General features: G+C 43.1%; 1 protein-coding gene across 6 annotated transcripts in view; it reads right to left on the bottom strand.

The window, feature by feature from the left end:
* Positions 1-17566, bottom strand: part of LOC144104002 (vitamin D 25-hydroxylase-like) — a 112608-nt gene that overhangs the window by 22822 nt on the left and 72220 nt on the right. For 5 of the 6 annotated variants that reach the window (XM_077636781.1, XM_077636782.1, XM_077636784.1 and 2 more), the window contains 5 exons: positions 15282-15498; positions 12360-12484; positions 8703-8809; positions 6640-6944; positions 1243-1355 (listed from right to left, as the gene is read on the bottom strand). In XM_077636781.1, the coding sequence (XP_077492907.1) occupies positions 1243-1355; positions 6640-6944; positions 8703-8809; positions 12360-12484; positions 15282-15498 (867 nt within the window). The remainder of the gene's footprint in view (positions 1-1242; positions 1356-6639; positions 6945-8702; positions 8810-12359; positions 12485-15281; positions 15499-17566) is intronic. The other variant, XM_077636783.1, reaches the window with a different exon arrangement.

The following is a 17566-nucleotide window of genomic DNA, read 5'->3' on the forward strand; positions in this document are numbered from 1 at the left end:
TTTAAAATTGACAGAAATAATTACCGCATCTCATACAATATTCTCCTCCCCAAAGCTGTGAAACACGTGAAAGAGGGATCAATTCGCAGAAGTTTTCAGAAAAGATATCGCAACGTCACTAGTAGTCAAAAACAGTTTCAACCATAAAGAGCTGACTTCATTCTACAGCGGAAGCTGTTGTAGCTTTTGTGTAGCGATGTAGACCTGCATTGTACCGTGGAATCTACAGCGTCAGTCGTAAGACCTAGTTACTTAATTATTCATTCATTTAGTTCATTAGGGTATTCCAATTAGTAAAATTCAATTTACAACTGGCAGTCGCGGGCAGGCGGCGGCCAACTGCATCGGCTGCCGGATGGCGAAATGGAGACGGGGAATTATTCTCCTGACGTTTAGACGAGAAGATGATTGATGATGATGATGATTATGGATTTTTATGGCGCAAGGCAGCTATGGCCAAAGAGCGCCATGTCACAAGATATTTTTTCTTTTTCTCAAGGTGGGGTCAGAGACCCATTTCCCAAGCATTTCACCCTAAAAAAGCCGAGCACCAGACCAGGGGAAAGCTTGTGCCCATTGTATCACCGGTGGGTACCCGGCGGCACTGGGGATCGAGCCCCACACCTCCCGCATACGAGGCGGATGCTCAACCACTTGGCCACCGCTGCGGTTTTAGACGAGAAGAGGACGAGGACAAGTGTGAGAGGGAAGAAAAACAGGGGTGGATTTTTAGGGTGGCCAGATCAGATTTAGATGATTCGCATGAGCACGGCTAGGCTTTGTCTTACGGCTGACGATATGCGCTCCTGAGCAAAGTACAGGTCCAGGTGGCTCAATAAAAGCAATAACAGCTTTCGCTGATTAATGCGCTGGGCCAGTAAACATAGCTGTACAAATTTGGTAATGAAATAAAAATGCCTATTTTCGCTATTCACGAAAAACGTTCAAGGCCGCAAAATTTCAAGCAGTTCACAATACTGGACAGGTATTGTGTGACCAAGTTTGCAGTTGTGCGTGCGGTATATATTCATAGCCGCATCTAAATCATATACAATTTTATTTTCATACTTGTTTCTGCTCGAAACATTGATTCAGGTATAAATGAAGGTACAGTGCACAATTTCTCTCTTTTGAAAAACACATGTATAGATCCGGTGCTTGAGAAAAACGCACCGTTCTAATAGCTGCCCCGGAGGAGATCTGCACAACGGCGAAATTCATGACACAAGAGCAATCACTCACCAGAGAAATGTGAATTGGGGTCATTTTTATGCGCAGCCATTTCTTCAAGGTAGGCGTCAATAAGACTTCTGGACGTTTTGGTGCCACAAGATTCCCGATCAAAGATTTCGTTTCTGTGAAGACAAAATGAGCGAAATAATTTTTTAGCACTGCTCGCTTGGAGTGCGACCAAAATGTTAAAACTTGCAGGAGGGGCAATTTTTAAGGCGAAAGCCTTTAATGGCTCATTGTCCGTCCATCCGTCCGCGAAATCTGTCACGCTATAGCTGTTACTGCTTAAGAAAAAAATCCTTGTGTGCGTTGGGATGCAAACCACCATTCTTCCGTTCCGCAGCCGAGCGTGCTAACGACTACGCTACTTCCGCACATCAGTGACACAAGCAGCAAAACCGCGCTAAAGGCTGTCGCCTCACAGCACTTCAGGCCAACAAAGTGCCGCCCTGTATTTGTTCCTCGTGCTTTTTTCTTCGATTAAGATCCTATTATCTTATGTTTCGGTATATGTATATATCGTCACCATTTTTTGCATCCAAAGGTGTAAAATGCAATAAACAACAGTGAATCTGATGAACATAAAATATGCGCAAAACATAGCAGAAAGCAGTTTTCATGTATAAAGCAGCGAAAGAAAAAATAAAAGCATTTGTGAAGCTCGGCAGCAGGAGGAAGAATAACGGGGACATTGCAGCAGATGAACCACAGGAGGGACAAGTGAAATGCTTAAAGGTAGTAAATATCGGAGCACGATTTTCAGGGACACAATTAATTTCGACCACATAGGGCTCTTTCTGACACTCACTGCTATTACACAGTACTCAGACGTCTTTCGTTTCGCCTCCACCAAAAACATGGCTGCCGCAGCCAGGATTGAACCCGCGTCCTCAATCTCAGCAGCTGTCCGCCCTAAACCCTGAGCTATACCGCAGCGGAGGGGATGCAAACATGCAAATGGTAGACCGAACATTGATTGAAAGAAAGTAATGAGACGGGGAATTATAGTTACGAGTATATAAGACCTTCAAGAGCACTCTTTTTTTTGTATGCGTGGTAGGCACGTAGAATACTTTCTTATTTAAAGCGGTTGCCTGACCTCTGAGTGTTTCTTGTTTTTTTTTTTCATTCAGTTTTGTTTTATCTCCGTGCTTGTTTTGCGCAATTCCTTCGCACATTTATTTATTTATTCAAAATACCTTACAGGGCCCAGAAGGGCATTGAGTAAGGGGGGCAAAACAATAGATTAAGCAAATAGGAAGAATAAATTAAAAACAACGCGTGATACAAGGCAAAAATTGAACACAATTATAAATATACAGGGCAAAACGTAACTAAAAGACATACATCACCGCGAGCAACAAAAATTAAATTAGTAGCAAGAATGCATCGCAAGTGCCCAATAGGCATCAAAAGGAAAAAGCAGTAGTCATAAAAAACATACAGATGGCTGAAATTGCACAAGAAACCAAAACTTTGTAAAATACCAACGAGAAAAAAAGGGAACCAAGGACACAGAACAACCTGAAACAAGACACAATGTCGTTAAAGAAAATGTTTGTGCAGTTGGTCTTGAAATGATTGGTGGTTGCCGATAGATGCGATACAGTTGGGAAGATCATTCCAAAGAATAATGGCACGTGGAAGTGCAGATGAATTGAATGCTAAGGTTCTTCCGTAAATGCGTGTAATGCTATACTGATTATGTAGGCGGCGTGAAATGCGTGAAGGCTCTTCGAGGGGCAAGGGAGATGGCCTGGTGCTATGACGATATTTATGAAGTAAGCATAAAAGAGCGATGGAGCGACGAATATGTAATGGTTCGAGGGAGATATCAAGTTTAATCTTAGTGATACTGGACTGGGGGTGGTACTTTTGTGTGATGAAACGAGCGGCTCTATTTTGTACGGATTCAAGCATGTTGATCAGGTAATTTTGATAAGGGGACCACATAGGTGAAGCAAATTCTAGTTGAGGACGCACGATTGTTAAGTAAGCGACTTTTCTCACGTTATTAGGGGCGTTTCGCAAGTTCCGGCGCAGGTACCCAAGTGATCTTGAAGCTTTGGCACAGATGGATTGAATGTGTGTGGCCCATGAAAGATTATCTGTGAGGTGAATACCTAAATACTTATAAGATGATGCCCGAGACACTGCGGTACCTTCAATGGAGTACGAGAAATTAGAATTAGTACGCTTGCGGGTGAAAGAGATGACCTTGCATTTAGATGAGTTGAGCATCATTTGCCATTTACTGCACCAATTTGAAATTAAGTTCAGGTCAGTTTGGAGGGCAAGGTGATCATGCATAAAATTAATGGGCCGGTAAATGATGCAGTCGTCAGCAAAGAGGCGTATAGAAGAAGATATGTCTGTTGGCAAGTCGTTAATGTATATTAGAAACAATAAGGGGCCAAGAACACTACCTTGGGGTACGCCAGACTCTACATCACTGAGTGGGGAGGTGAAATTGTTAACTGTAGTGAACTGCTGGCGAAATGAAAGAAAGTTACGTAGCCATGACAGTGTTAAAGAATCTAGGCACAGAGCAGACAATTTTGAGAACAAGCGGGAATGTGCAACACGGTCGAAGGCTTTAGCAAAATCTAAAAAGATACAGTCAGTTTGAAGGTTAGCATCCATGTTGAAATGCAAGTCAGTCGTAAATTCTAGCAGTTGGGTGTCACAAGAAAAACCTTTTCGGAAGCCGTGCTGATTAGGAAAAAAGAAAGAGTTAAGTTCCAGATGGCAGTAAATGTGAGAAGCGATAACATGCTCGAGTAATTTACAGCAAATGCAGGTTAGCGAAATGGGGCGGTAGTTTTCCGGTGAATTTCTGTTTCCACTTTTGAACACTGGAACGATCTTAGCAATTTTCCAATCTGCAGGAAGTAAACCGGATGATAATGATTGCTGATAGATGAGGCATAGAATTTCACTGGAGATCGATACGGTGTTTTTCAGTATTTTAGAATTTATGTTGTCAACACCTGCTGATGAGGAAACCTTAAGATTAGAAATGAGACGAGCGATACCTTCAACGGAAATGGTAATAGGGGCCATAAATTGGTAATCATGATCAGGAACAATGGGTATGTTGGAATGATCTTCCCGAGTGAACACTGACGCAAAGTATCTGTTAAATGCTTGGGGACATTCACTCTCCGAAAGCTGCACGTGATCGTCGTTGCATAATGGAAATTGGTTGTTAGTACTGTCAGGAGATATCACGCGCCAGAACTTTTTGGGATTAGATTTTAGGAGGGCGGGTAGGTCATGGGAAAAATATTTTTTCTTTGATGCCCGGAGGGCCGAGCAGTAAGATTTCAGACAATCGTTGTATTTTTGCCAAGCACCCGATGTAGATACCAACCGAGCCTTTCTGTACAAACGCTTTTTTTTGTTTCGATGACGACGGAGAGATCTAGTGAACCATGGATTAGATTTGTCGTTTGAAATTGAAACCAAGGGAACATATTTGTAAACTAGATTGGACATCATGATCTTATAAAGTACCCAGTTCTGATCGACGGACCTGTCCGCAAATGAGGGCAAGAACGTTTGAATAAAAAAATCGTTAAGTGCAATATTCATATCTCTATAATTAGCTCTATTGTAATCGCGAATTTTCGTGGATGTAAGACCTTGAAATGCTAATGGGACATTAAGTTGTAGATGAATGAGCTTATGGTCACTAAAACCGTCAAGGAGCAAGACTTCGTTAATCGTTTCGGACGTATTGCAAAAAGCTAAATCTAAAATGTTTGAACCGCGAGTAGGTTGGTTAATCACCTGAAAGAAATTAAAATCTAACATAATGTTGATAAGTTCTGTTGAGGCGCGGCAAGATGACGACAAATGTGACCAATCAATCTGTGGAAAATTGAAGTCACCAGCCAGGTAAATGAGTTCAGTTGGGCATATTTGCATAGCTGAAGTAATACTGCTATGGAGTTTAGAAACGAATGAGTGATCTGAATCAGGCGGACGGTAGCAAACACCAACCAGTACCTTCACCGATGCCAAAATACAAGCAGCCCAGACTATTTCAAGTGAAGACCCGGTGTTAGTGAGGAATGATTTTAATCCTTTTTTGATGGCGATAAGGACACCACCACCTTTTCTACCGGAGCGATCACAGCGATATACGTTGTAGTTATCTTTACTGGGAAAAATTTCGCTATCCGCTACGTCAGGGTGCAACCAAGTTTCCATTAGTGCCACAATATCATCGTCAGAATCATCCAGAAAAGAACACACCTCTTCACGCTTAGGCAGTAGGCTTCGGATGTTAGTAAATGATAAAGATAACTGTGGACTGGAGCCACAAGACCTAGGCAGAGCCTTAGTGGGATGGCTGTTGCTGAGCTATCTGGTTGATAGAATGACAGAATTGGTCGCGCTATCATATACGTAGGTATTTTTGCCAATGTGCAGCTTATCAACGACCAGTTTGCCCTTCTTATCCTGGAGCTTGGCGAACTCAAGTAGCTTTTGCCGTGCCTGCCTGGTTGGCAAAGAAAAATCCTCTCGAATTGAATGATTCGAGCCTTTTAGCTTATACGCTGACGAAAGAATCCGCTGTTTGTCCTTAAAAAAAGTTAGTTTCGTGATAATGGGCCTATGCTTGTCGACAGCGAACCTTCCCAACCGATGTACACGCTCAAACTGGGAGTTTGTGACAGTAATTCCCAGTAATTATAAATGGAGCGGATAGTAGCCAAGGATGATGGGCAATGATTTTCAGTATACCTCAGCTCGTATACTTGCCCCACGCCCCAGAACACTTGTGAATATTCTGCTACATCGGTTCACTCTCTCCCATTATTTATTCTCTTATCCACGATATCGCCACGAATCTTTCAACGGCTTGTTCGCGCTCAAAGCCGCCAGCACTGGGCTTTATCATTTTGATTGTGATGCGAGAGACGACCAGACTTATCTCGAATGATCGCAGCCTGGCGGGACTCCTGCCACTTTGTTCAAGATTGTTCCAGTTTCTATGGCGCACCTATCTCGATGGTTCCTTGCCAGTTTTACACTGAACGCGCTCCAGAGCGGCGGTCACTCAGTTCGGCGTTAGGACTAACGCTTGGGAGAGTCGGTATGCCATGTTCAAGAAGAGCAGCGTGAATTAGACAAATAGATGTGTGCCTTCCTTCAATTCTTGTCAAATTAGCGCTGTTCTTCTTGAGAATCTGTTCGACGACCACACAGCGCGCTTGTTACTAACGCCGCAGCCGTGTCATACAGTTCTTTGTGGGCACGCGTCTGCCAATAAACGGTCTATTTTGGAAGCTCATTTCGATGCGTGCCTGACTGGCGGACTGCCGTCACCATTACGTGACAATATCTTTGCGAAGGCCACTACCGAGCTTTGAGGAAGCTATTTTGAAATGAACTTACCTCGTAAAGTCGCCCAATGCCCGAAAGTACTTCTGGATGTTTTTCCTTCCGGGGAAAGCTATGCTGCTCAGCAATGGCCCCTTCAAGAAACTGACGGGTGTGATTCGCCGGGTCGTTTCGGCGGCAACCACGATATTCCGCAGAGTGTCGTCCAGCCACTTTCGCTTCGGGTGGTCGAAGGGATAACTCTCGCCAAAGACTGCAGCGACTGCGCTGTTCGAAACACTAGGCAAGATCAGCATCTCAACGGCAATCGGTTGGCCTGCTGACTCAGATATGCGGGCGATCAGCCGGTGACATTCATCCTGGACCAGGTGAAGAGAACAACCACGTTAAACATCAGCTGCCTCGGCATCTCCGCCTAAAATTTACGCAACACTAATGCGCTTTATTTAAGTGATTTTTTTGCATGCTTGCGCGAAAGCATTTTGCACGAGCCTCATAAGATGTGGTATCGAGTGAACCATGTTTGTTGGCCGTGTTTGAGGGCGTGCATGGTAATTTACCCGCGACGCTAATCAGAAGCAATACGTCAGAAATAAAGAGCGCACTATCGCTGCTCTGCAGGTAAAAAATTACAGCGGATTTGAACGAAGCACAGAATAGATGCAGTTTTATATCAAAATTAGAAGATCTCCGCCTCAATTCATACATATATCCGACACGGCATCCAGAATATTGGAAGCTTAGTTTAAACAAGACCAACTATGGCCACTCCTTGTTGCGTTATTTACTTCCAGAAACACTAAATAACTTCCACGAAATGGGTGCTGATGTGGTAACCTCGGTAGAGAGTTTCACCAACATTTTGTGCGTGTAAAATGGTTGGCGGAAATAGTTTAATTGCTTTTATTTATTTTCTCTTCTCTCTCTTTTTTTTGCCAGTGCAGGCTTTTACATATTGATGTAATTAGTGTTTGTGGTTCACAAGCGCTTTTTAGTTTTCTCTCAGTTCAGTTATCAGCGCCCACAAAAACATGAATATCAATTATTGCATAAATCTAAGCCGTTTTTTCATACAATGCTTTTCATTGTGTACGCTTCTGTCCTTGTACTCGATGGGGGATGGGAACTCGTCAAGCTGCTTAGAAGAGCGGCTTTTTTTTTCTCATCCCACCATGTTCATGGTGAGCATGAGGCAAAGATTAGATTTAAAAGGCGAAGTATGGGCACTTGCAAGTCGAGTCTCATTTCGCTTTTGGCGCAAGCCTAGGATTCCAAGGTAATAACAATCATCATCAGCCCAACTACGCTCACTCCAAGACAAAAGCTTCTCCCATTTCTCTAAATTAACCCTCTCCTGTCCAAGCTGCGGTCACCCCATCCCCGCAACCTACTTAAACTCACCCGCCCACCTAACTTCTGCCACCCTCTGCAATGTTTCCCTTGCCCTGAAATCCAGTCTGCCGCATGCCCTAAAGGACGGTGTGACGAACTCAAGTGCTCGCAATCAGCATCGACCAGAGAACGCGCCAGAAACCGCCACGTTGCTGACTGCAGTATTGCTTGTTTCTTTCGTGCAAACAACTTGGAGGCGTTAGATGCTCAAATTTGTTTCAAGAAGTCCTCGTCAGATTGGCCGGAAAACGCTGAGGTTGTGCGTTATTTTCATTTCATTATCCGGGCAATAAGACGTTTTCTTTTATTTGCTACTTGCATAAACGTGATAAAAATTTACTCATTGGTCCCCGAGTTTCGCAATTTATAAATTTGTCAGAAATAACGGCTTTTATGTCCACGTTTCTTAGCACCGTAGTCACCGTCTCGCACATAAAAAAGAGCTAGCACCATTCTCGAACAGTATTCAGTCAGGCTAGCGTAGGTGCTCAATGCGTTGCAATTTCCTTCTAATTATTCTTTACCTTCCTCTCTCTTGCCCCGTCCCATGAAAAGTTATGAATTTCAAATCGTGGCTCAGAAGTTTATCAAGCCATAATACCAGCAGGGCTGCCTGAGCAACATTGGGTGGATCTTCTTCAGCGCTTGGTGTCGGACTTGCTCATTAAATACGGCCTCTGAGTACGACAACACAAGGGACAGCACCCGGAGCATCGTTTCCTTACAACAATGACTCCATCGATGGACGGCTTTGCGAAGCCGATGTCTCGCAGCGCCCGGATGCAGAATCTTCGATTCTGGAGCCACGCGTCTCCTTCCAGGGACATGGGATCTGCGCGAGTTGCGAACAACACGGCGTGCACAGAATGCGGCTCCAATACGCGAACATCTTGTCCGTAGTAGCGCTACAGGCAGGGATGAAAACCAAGCTGGCTTTGTGGATTCACTGCGCAATTTGCTTTCTTGCAAAGAGAAGGACGATTATGCACCTTATTTCCAAGAACATTACTGATATTACGATGTGTACAGCAAGCAGAAATTTGTGAGGATTATGAACAGCAAATACACGTTTAGTGCGCTCTCTGTGTCTTCATCACGAGTTGTTGTCATCCCTTAGCGAAAACTAATACGTTTGGAATATACTTCGGGATATTTATAATGTATTTTAAACATAATTTGTATTCATGAATGCACTAGAAATATGCCTGAAATAGGTTCCTGAAATTTTATGCTCGGTATCCGAAATATATATTTTTATATATAATATATATTCACTTAAAGCATGTTTCAAGGACGTTTCAAAAACGTGAAAAAATATGAATTCGGTTCTCGCACCTTTTCAGTGTATTAAAAGTGTAGTTCTGTAAATATGAAATTAATTCGTCTCAATTATACTCCAATTTGAACAAACGGGCAGTCCTTTTAATCATATCTGAAGCAGCACTCTTTTAGCTGCCGTGGAAAAATCTAGTACTCGTAATTTCGTTTCGGGCAAAGACCTTTGCATGCTGACTATGTATTGAAAGTGTCCAAAGTACACTTCAATTCTAACGAATGAGCTGTCCGCGTAAACATATTTGCAGCACATTTAAAGCTGCTGTTGAACAGTTAGTGCTCGAAATCGCGTTTCGGAAAATGACAAGTTGGCAATGCATTTAAAGTGTACTTTCGTAAGTACGAAATTAATTCTTGCATAGTAGACTTCAATTTTAACAAATAAGTAGTCCGCGTCAGCATATTTGCAGCACACTTCAAGCTGCCGTGGAACAACCTAGTGCTCGAAGTCACGTTTCCGGGAACAGTGAAAACTCACCGTTTTCTGTCGTCCATTTATTTATGTTAACTTCTAGCAGAAAGGCAATCACCACTTATTTAAATTACGTGTAGACAGCGTAATAACATTATACCGGCAATGACGCCATGCGCACCTCCGGGCCCGAACATGCAAGCGAAAAGGACCCCGACTGGCAAGGCCGACTGGCAAGGCCGACCGGCTCCCATTAGCGCCCATGTATTTGTTGGTTGACATTTCGACACCTGACCGATGCCTGACGCAAGTTACGACTAAGAATTTGGTTCTGGATAGACCGGAGATTCGAACGCGACCACTCCGACGCCTCTGCGACAATTTGGGGGCTCACAGTCTTTGCGCAAAAAGCGCCTCACCGGGCAAGATAATGTGTCTTCTCTAGGGGGGTATGTACGTATAAACCAAGCCAAGAATCGCAGTTATCGGAGCAGTTCCTGTTTGATGATGTCTCTTTCCGTCGGCATCTCCTTGTGTGGCGTCGTCATACCCGACCAGGTCCCGTCACGTGACCTTCGATTGTTATGGACTTCTTGATGACAACGAGTTTCCTCTGGGATTGTCTGTCTCCTGATGCTTATAGCCAGTTCAGACATTACTTCGCATGTTGACAACATTGATCAGTATTATCTGGTGAATCGGACTAGTGTACGTTTTTTCAGCCGAGCCGAAGTTAATATTTTACTGTATTAATTGTATATTTTAGTGTATATTAAATGTAATGTAATGTATCTGATGTATATTTTTAGTATATCAATAATGTATTTAATGTATATTTTAGTACATTTTTAATGCAGAATAAATATACTTAGCGGACAGAAAATGTTTTTTGATGCATTTCTTAGAATTTTGAAAATATTGTCCTAGCATACTTAGGAAGCATTCGTAATGTAATTTAGGCGTGGGGACAAAAAATGCAAAATAAATATGAATTTAATAAATGCGTTCGAAATGCATTTTAGCACAGCCGTTTTTCACTAAGGGATCACTGTTTTCCGCGCATTCTAAAGCCCATAAATTAACTGATTTGTAAGAAATTTGTTCAAGTGCAGGAAGATTTGCTTTTCTTCATGTCCGTGCAATGATGTGCTTTAAACGTAGCCGCGGCCTCCAGAGTGCTGTAACGCCGCCATAATAATTAGGCCCAGCCCGTGATTTCACCGGTCGGTGTACACTGCATTTCTGCGCTCATGCAGCCAAAATCAGGGCAGACCTCAAACTGGCGTCAATAAATCTTGGCAAATCTGGACGTCCTCCATCGTGGCATTGCCCTGCTAAAATGTTCTATTAAGGCAAGGGCATCTTTTTCAAAACAACTGAACTAAGGCTCACTCAGACTGATGGCTAAGTACAAAAACACTCAATTTTGCTGTCAGCAACTGCAAAGTGCGCTAAGTTCCCGTGATTATCTTTTCACGTTTTGCCACTCTGCAGATGCATTCCGGTTGTAGGATACACTGAAGTAATCGACACCGAACAACCACGAGTTTCGTCTCTCTTCTGTATATATCGTGGTAGAAATAGGGGGCGGGGGGGTATAATCCACGAACATTGGATAGTGTGCAAGCAAAAAAAAAAATAAGCAGGTATTGTAATTTGCGCGCAATCTTAGGAATAATTATAAAATTTATTCTTTATCCTAATAATATTGGGTTCAAAAAAGACTCACTATGGTAGCCTGTCTCCTTTTAGCTTTCATTTACAATTTATGAACGACTTTGGTGTGGTGATTCTCAGCATACCCAAAATTCTGGACAAAAACATTTTTGAACGGGGAAGAATTCATGGGGGCAGTTTTTTAATATATTGTAATATTTCACTATAACCATCAATATATCCGCGTATCTCCCGTAATCAGGCTTGCATTTTTCAGCTATTAACGTTTTTGCTATCGCCAAAAGCGTTCCGCACTGGTTTTCTAAGGCAGTCTTAACTGCTCGATGGGAGCGATGGAAAAAATTTAAAAGAAATATCTTGGTACATAGAGAAAAAAATGAACCATAATGTTCAATATTTATGTACCAGTATTTTAGTTTTCCGATTTTCAAAATTTTTGTCCAAGAATATTGGCCATGTTTTCAATTCACCGCAGTATTTCAATTCCTGCTCACGCACATTTGTTACTATTTAGGAATATCTGCAATGCGTATTGTTTCTTAGCATGCAGATTTCAGTTTCTTTGTTCCAATAGCAAGGAAAGTGACCTACATTTACAGTGAGGTTCATCAGATTTCAAATGCTAAAGAGATAAAGCTAAACACAAAAAAAGGTTTCAGCTATATAGCAAGACACTAATGCTGGTTATGAATAACTAATGGGCAGTCATGATCCTGCTTCTCAACCACGAGCTAGGGTTTCTTTACAAGCGGATTGTGCAAGGAAGTATTTGGCAGCCTCTAACAATGCAGAGGGATTCACATAGTATTGCCTCAAATTCCATGCTCTCAGGGTACTTGGGCACTTCGTAGCAGCAGCCATCTCAAATCCGGCATACACTGTTTTGACCAGCAGTGACGTGAGGTCTTTACACAGGTACTGCAGGAGGGATTTCAGTTTTGAAATACGAATTACTTACAGCCGACAGAGAGTCCGTAGAGACGCCAAGCTTTCGAACGGCACAGCAGCTCATCCCTCGCAAACAGCCTCTCTATGGCATCGTAGTCGTTTACAATAACGATCTCTGTGAATCCCAATTTGACCCTGCAATAGAAAATAGGTAAAGTTGCCTCTTTACATGACCTTTTGTAATAATTTCACTTGTTTTGCATAAAAAATGCGGATGATAGCATTTGCATTCGCGTCTACATTTCTTCCTGAGCTTTAACTAATGTTCCCCTTCCGTACACTCGTACATTAAAGGCACATCTAATTTATTGTGCGTTTGAAACTATGTGGCTGATGCTCAAAAAAGGCGCGAAAACTGCATTGTGGCTGCGGCTGATACGGAGAGAATGGGCGGCCTTTTGGCGAGAGGAGGTCAGGAAAGCATTATGCCGTAAAAGGAGCGAGGCGCTGGTTCATGTAGGTAGGTTGAAACTGAGTATTGATCGCAGTACGATGTTGAGCCAACAGGTGGGTGACATTAGCCACCCTAAGCGATGATAATAGCAAACGGAGAGGAGGAAGAGCCCAGCTCTACCAGAAAAGAGGCATATAATGAGCAGGAGGTTATTAGTTAAAATATGCTTTAAACTCGGTGTCATTCATTGCCGATTCATTTTCTATATTGCATTGTATTTTCTTTCATGTAATATTCGTATTACGGGCATCTGAGGTGCAGAAAAATAAACTACTGTCCCCGGTCCCCTACTTTTTTAATATTAATAAATGATGTCACTTCACACACATAATAACACCCATAATAAATTCTAGTGCAGAACACGGTTAAATTGTTTGAATGAGCAAAAAGCATGGCTAATTTCTTTTCATCACCGACATAGCTCCCCAGAGCCTGACCGTAAGCAATGTGGCGCCGTACTTTGTCCTTTACTGGCAGACAGGATTTCTACAACACATTTATCAGACTCAGGTGAAAGCTGAACACTTCCCAAGGTTCAGATGTGCCTTCCTAAAAGCAGGCAGATGTTTATTAGACCGGGGATCATACGCCCAGCAGACTTGGTCCTTACAATCCTTAATATTCAAATCTATGAAATCCATGGTGCTGTTGGTCTGCAATTCATGAACCCTTGCGGCAATCAAAAATAACAAGAAAGATATGTACCTACTTTATCATTTTTATGGCACTGAAACCTTCCCAGCGTATAAAATGTTATAGAGATGGCTTAAAATTCTATCTCGGAGGATCGGTGTTCTTGAGTACTTGCGCCAGCAGCGTTTTGAAACGCCGCGACCGGTCCGAGTCTGTCCATGCGCTCATCCACATACCCACTGTTTTGGCGCGACAATAGCACAAATATTTTGTGTCAACCAGACAGTTCGCATGTTTTTCTCAACTCAAGCTTTCAAGAGTTACGAAACTTCTCCGTATTTTTTTTTTTTTGGGGGGGGGGGAATTGTAAACCTACGAGTGAAATGTTTCGCTTTTCTGTTGACAACTGATCCGGATCATGAGAGGCAAATAACTGGAAGGGTAAGAATCGGGTGGAGCGCATATGACAGGTTCTCTCAGGTCATGAATGGCAGTTCACCAATATCCCCCAAGAGAAAAGTGTACAACAGCTGTATCTTACCGCTACTAACCTACTGGGCAGAAACGTGGAGTCTAACGAAAAGGGTTCAGCTTAAGTTAAGGACAGCACAGCGAGCCATGGAATGGAAAATGATGGGTGTAACGTTAAGAGACCGGAAGAGAGCAGAGTGGGTGAGGGAACAAACGCGTGTTAATGACATCCTAGTCGAAATCAAGAGGAAGAAATGGGCTTGGGCAGCGCAAGTGATGCGAAGGCAAGATAACCGCTGGTCCTCAAGGGTAACGGAGCGGATTCCAAGGGAAGGCAAGCTTAGCAGTGTGGGCGGCAGAAGGTTAGGCGGGCGGATGAGATTACGAAGTTTGCAGGCATAGGATGGGCGCAGCTGGCAAATGACAGGGTTAATTGGAGGGACATGGGAGAGGCCTTTGCCCTGCAGTGGGTGCAGTCAGGCTGATGATGATGATGAAATCCCAGCGGCTAACCGCATATCTCAAAGCACCGGCCGTCTACATCAAATTGCCCTCCCACCGTCGCATGCAGTGCCACCTTTTCTGCTTCCTTTTTTTTTTCGAGAAGCTGCAAACCGGAACTGCCTATCCTGTTACATCGTCGGCATTGCTTCATCCGATTTAAACGCTTAACCGATGTTTCTTAATGTTAAATATTTATTCAGATTTTTTCTTATTAAGTGCAACCCTAACCATTATGTAATGTGTAATGAAATAGGGCGCCTTTAACAAAACATAAGTGAACTAACTTATCGTGAGTGCATTGTATGGGGTGTGATATAGTTATGTGTAATTAGCATGGACATACTGATTCTCAGCGACGCGCGAGGAACGAAGTTAGATGAAGTTTTTCGTTATTATTGCGCTCCATAAATATACAGTTGCAGAGCTTATTGTGGCAAGCGCTCCTTCAGGAATCCTGACGTGCGTTTGCTTGAACTGTCACGCACCTTTGTGTTGTAGAGGTAGTCTAGCGCTTTTTTACAGCGCTTGCTCCGAAGTGTTTCATGTGCATCTTTATGGCTGTAGATGTGTACCATGTTGCTTGCGTTTGCGATGCAAGTAGAAATATCACGCATGTTTCTTTTCCCCGTATTGCTGGGGGTTATTACGAATGAATAAGCAATGCTGAGAAGGCTTACAATATATCTGTACACATGATGAGTATAATATCAGACAAGCATTGTAGTGATGTTTTACCGCATTGTGTCCTAGGTGGGAACTGTTAGGAGACTAAACGACGTTCTCTGGGCACTGTCGACTTTTGCACCGTTAGGTATTTTTTTTCTTGTTATGAGGGTTGCGAGGCCTCCTGCTACAGAGTTCTTTTCTCACCTGAACGTATGACCGTAGCTTTTTGCCCATTCTATTGCCGTGGTAGCGAAAAAATGTTCGCGGCGGTATTCGGCGTGGCCAATCAATGGAGTAGCTGGCGGAACAGGCGGTAGCTTGGCATCCCTTGGAATGCGCGTTTTTCTGAGCCGAGACAAGCGGATGACGTATAGTACCAAGATAAGCACGGTTGTCAACGTCAGGCTGAGCCAATCCATTTCTGTAAATAAGGAAGAGTGCAAAAATTTAGAGGACAATGTTAAAATTTTCGTCCCAAAACAGCTAGTGCAAACATGGCAGTTCGTTTTGCTTTCTACGGCATGTGTGCGAGTTCCTGAAAGTGTGTTTTGAGTTGAATGTGAAATCCTTGCGGTTGACCTCAGTGTCCCAGGTCAACAGCCCTTTACGGTAGCTAATGCATATTTCCCGTCTGGTGTGCGTGACACTCGGCCCCTTGACTCACTCATGTCTAGTAGCCGATCTCAGGTTCTATTACTTGGCGACTTCAATTCGCACCATGTGACTTGGGGGTTTAAAACAGACAGCTTTGGTTCTAGGCTATTTGATTGGGCTTCTGGCAACAACTTGATCTGCAACAATTCCGGATTGCCTACGTTTGTTCGCAGTCAATGCCGCTCTGCCCTGGATTTAACTTTTTCCTCCCCAGGAGTCTCCGTTATGTCTTGGGTGCCTGTTGACTGTGCAACAAACAGTGATCATCTACCGATTAGTTTCAAGTTTGCGTGTAAATTAACTCTTCTTGAGCGACATCAGCGCACGTTAATAAATTACAATTGCTTTAAAGACACTCTAAAATCAGCCCTCCAAATCACTTCAGACACTTGCGCTCAGACGAGTGCCGAAAGCAAGGCTGCACATCTATGTTCAGTACTGGACCATGCAAGGCAAAAGTCTGAATTTTTGGTTAAGAGAACAAAGGGTGCAATCGCGAACAATTGGTGGAATTCTGAGTGCACGCGTGCATATAGACGACGGAAAGCAGCTTGGAAGAAACTTCTCATCAATCAATGCCCAAAAAATTGGCTGGATTATAAGTATGTTGCAGCAACATTTAAGCGCACTGTCGCCCGTGCAAAGGAGGAGTATAATACAAATCATTATGATTTCCTTTCCCAATCGGGAAGTAAACGAGCCTTGTTTAGTTTCATGAGGCGCAACAAGGTGATTCCTCCGACTGCCAACATTGAATCCCTCGTTCAGTCCCCTGCTGACATCGCAAAGGCCTTAGAAGATATTGCGTGTGGCCTAGAGCTTCGCTTTACATCTGCTTTACCTTCTACTATATTCACATGCACCTCAAGTGATTTCACTGAGGTCTCTATGCCTGAGCTGTCGCAAATTGTTCTGCGCTTATCCCCAGCGGCTCCTGGCCCCGATAAGGTCCCTTCATCTATGATCAAAATTTTGTTCAATGAATCTCCTGCAGACCTGTTGGCTCTAATTAACCATTCTATTAAAGGTCCTTGGATACCGCATGAGTGGCGTCTTGCTGAAATAGTTCCATTGCTTAAAAAACAAGGGGAGGGCTTAACTTTAGACAATATACGCCCTATTTCGTTAACATCGAACCTAGTGAAATTGGTGGAAAGGGTCCTTCTCGGCCGTGTCATGTCATTCCTTTCAGAAAATGCTGTATTGAATCCATGTCAAATTGGTTTCAGGCCGGGTTGTTCAATTTGGTGTGCTCATACTGATCTTGAGAGTCGTATTAAATTAGCTCGCAATAGAAAACAGTTTGCTGCGCTTGTCACCTTGGATATCAGTAAAGCATACGACAGCGTGGAGCACTCGACTCTATTACTAAGATTACAGGAACTCAACTTCCCAAGCTATTTTGTAGCCTGGATTTCTGTTTTTTTAGAAAATAGAGAATTTTACTGCTGCCAAAATGGTATTTCCTCAAGGAGATTTCCACAGACAAGAGGTGTTCCGCAAGGATCAGTTCTCTCCCTGTTCTTTTTAACATTTTTCTAAGCTCAATTCCATGCATTCAAAATGTGAAAACTATGTGTACGCCGACGATATTGCATTTTTTGCATCAGCAGGTGACATTCACACTCTTTATCGAACCCTGCAAAATTACCTCAATGTTCTTGACAACTGGCTAGGAAGAATTCATCTGTCCCTTAATGTGAAGAAATGCGCATTGTTAGTATTTCCAGTTTCTGTTCCTGTAAACATCTGCCTGGTCTATAGAAATAACATAATACCTCAAGTTCAGACGGTGAAGTATCTCGGTGTAATATACGACTCTACTCTCTCCTGGC

This window comes from Amblyomma americanum, chromosome 9 (assembly GCF_052857255.1).
Source record: "Amblyomma americanum isolate KBUSLIRL-KWMA chromosome 9, ASM5285725v1, whole genome shotgun sequence".
In the NCBI taxonomy this organism is placed as follows: Eukaryota; Metazoa; Arthropoda; class Arachnida; order Ixodida; family Ixodidae; genus Amblyomma; species Amblyomma americanum.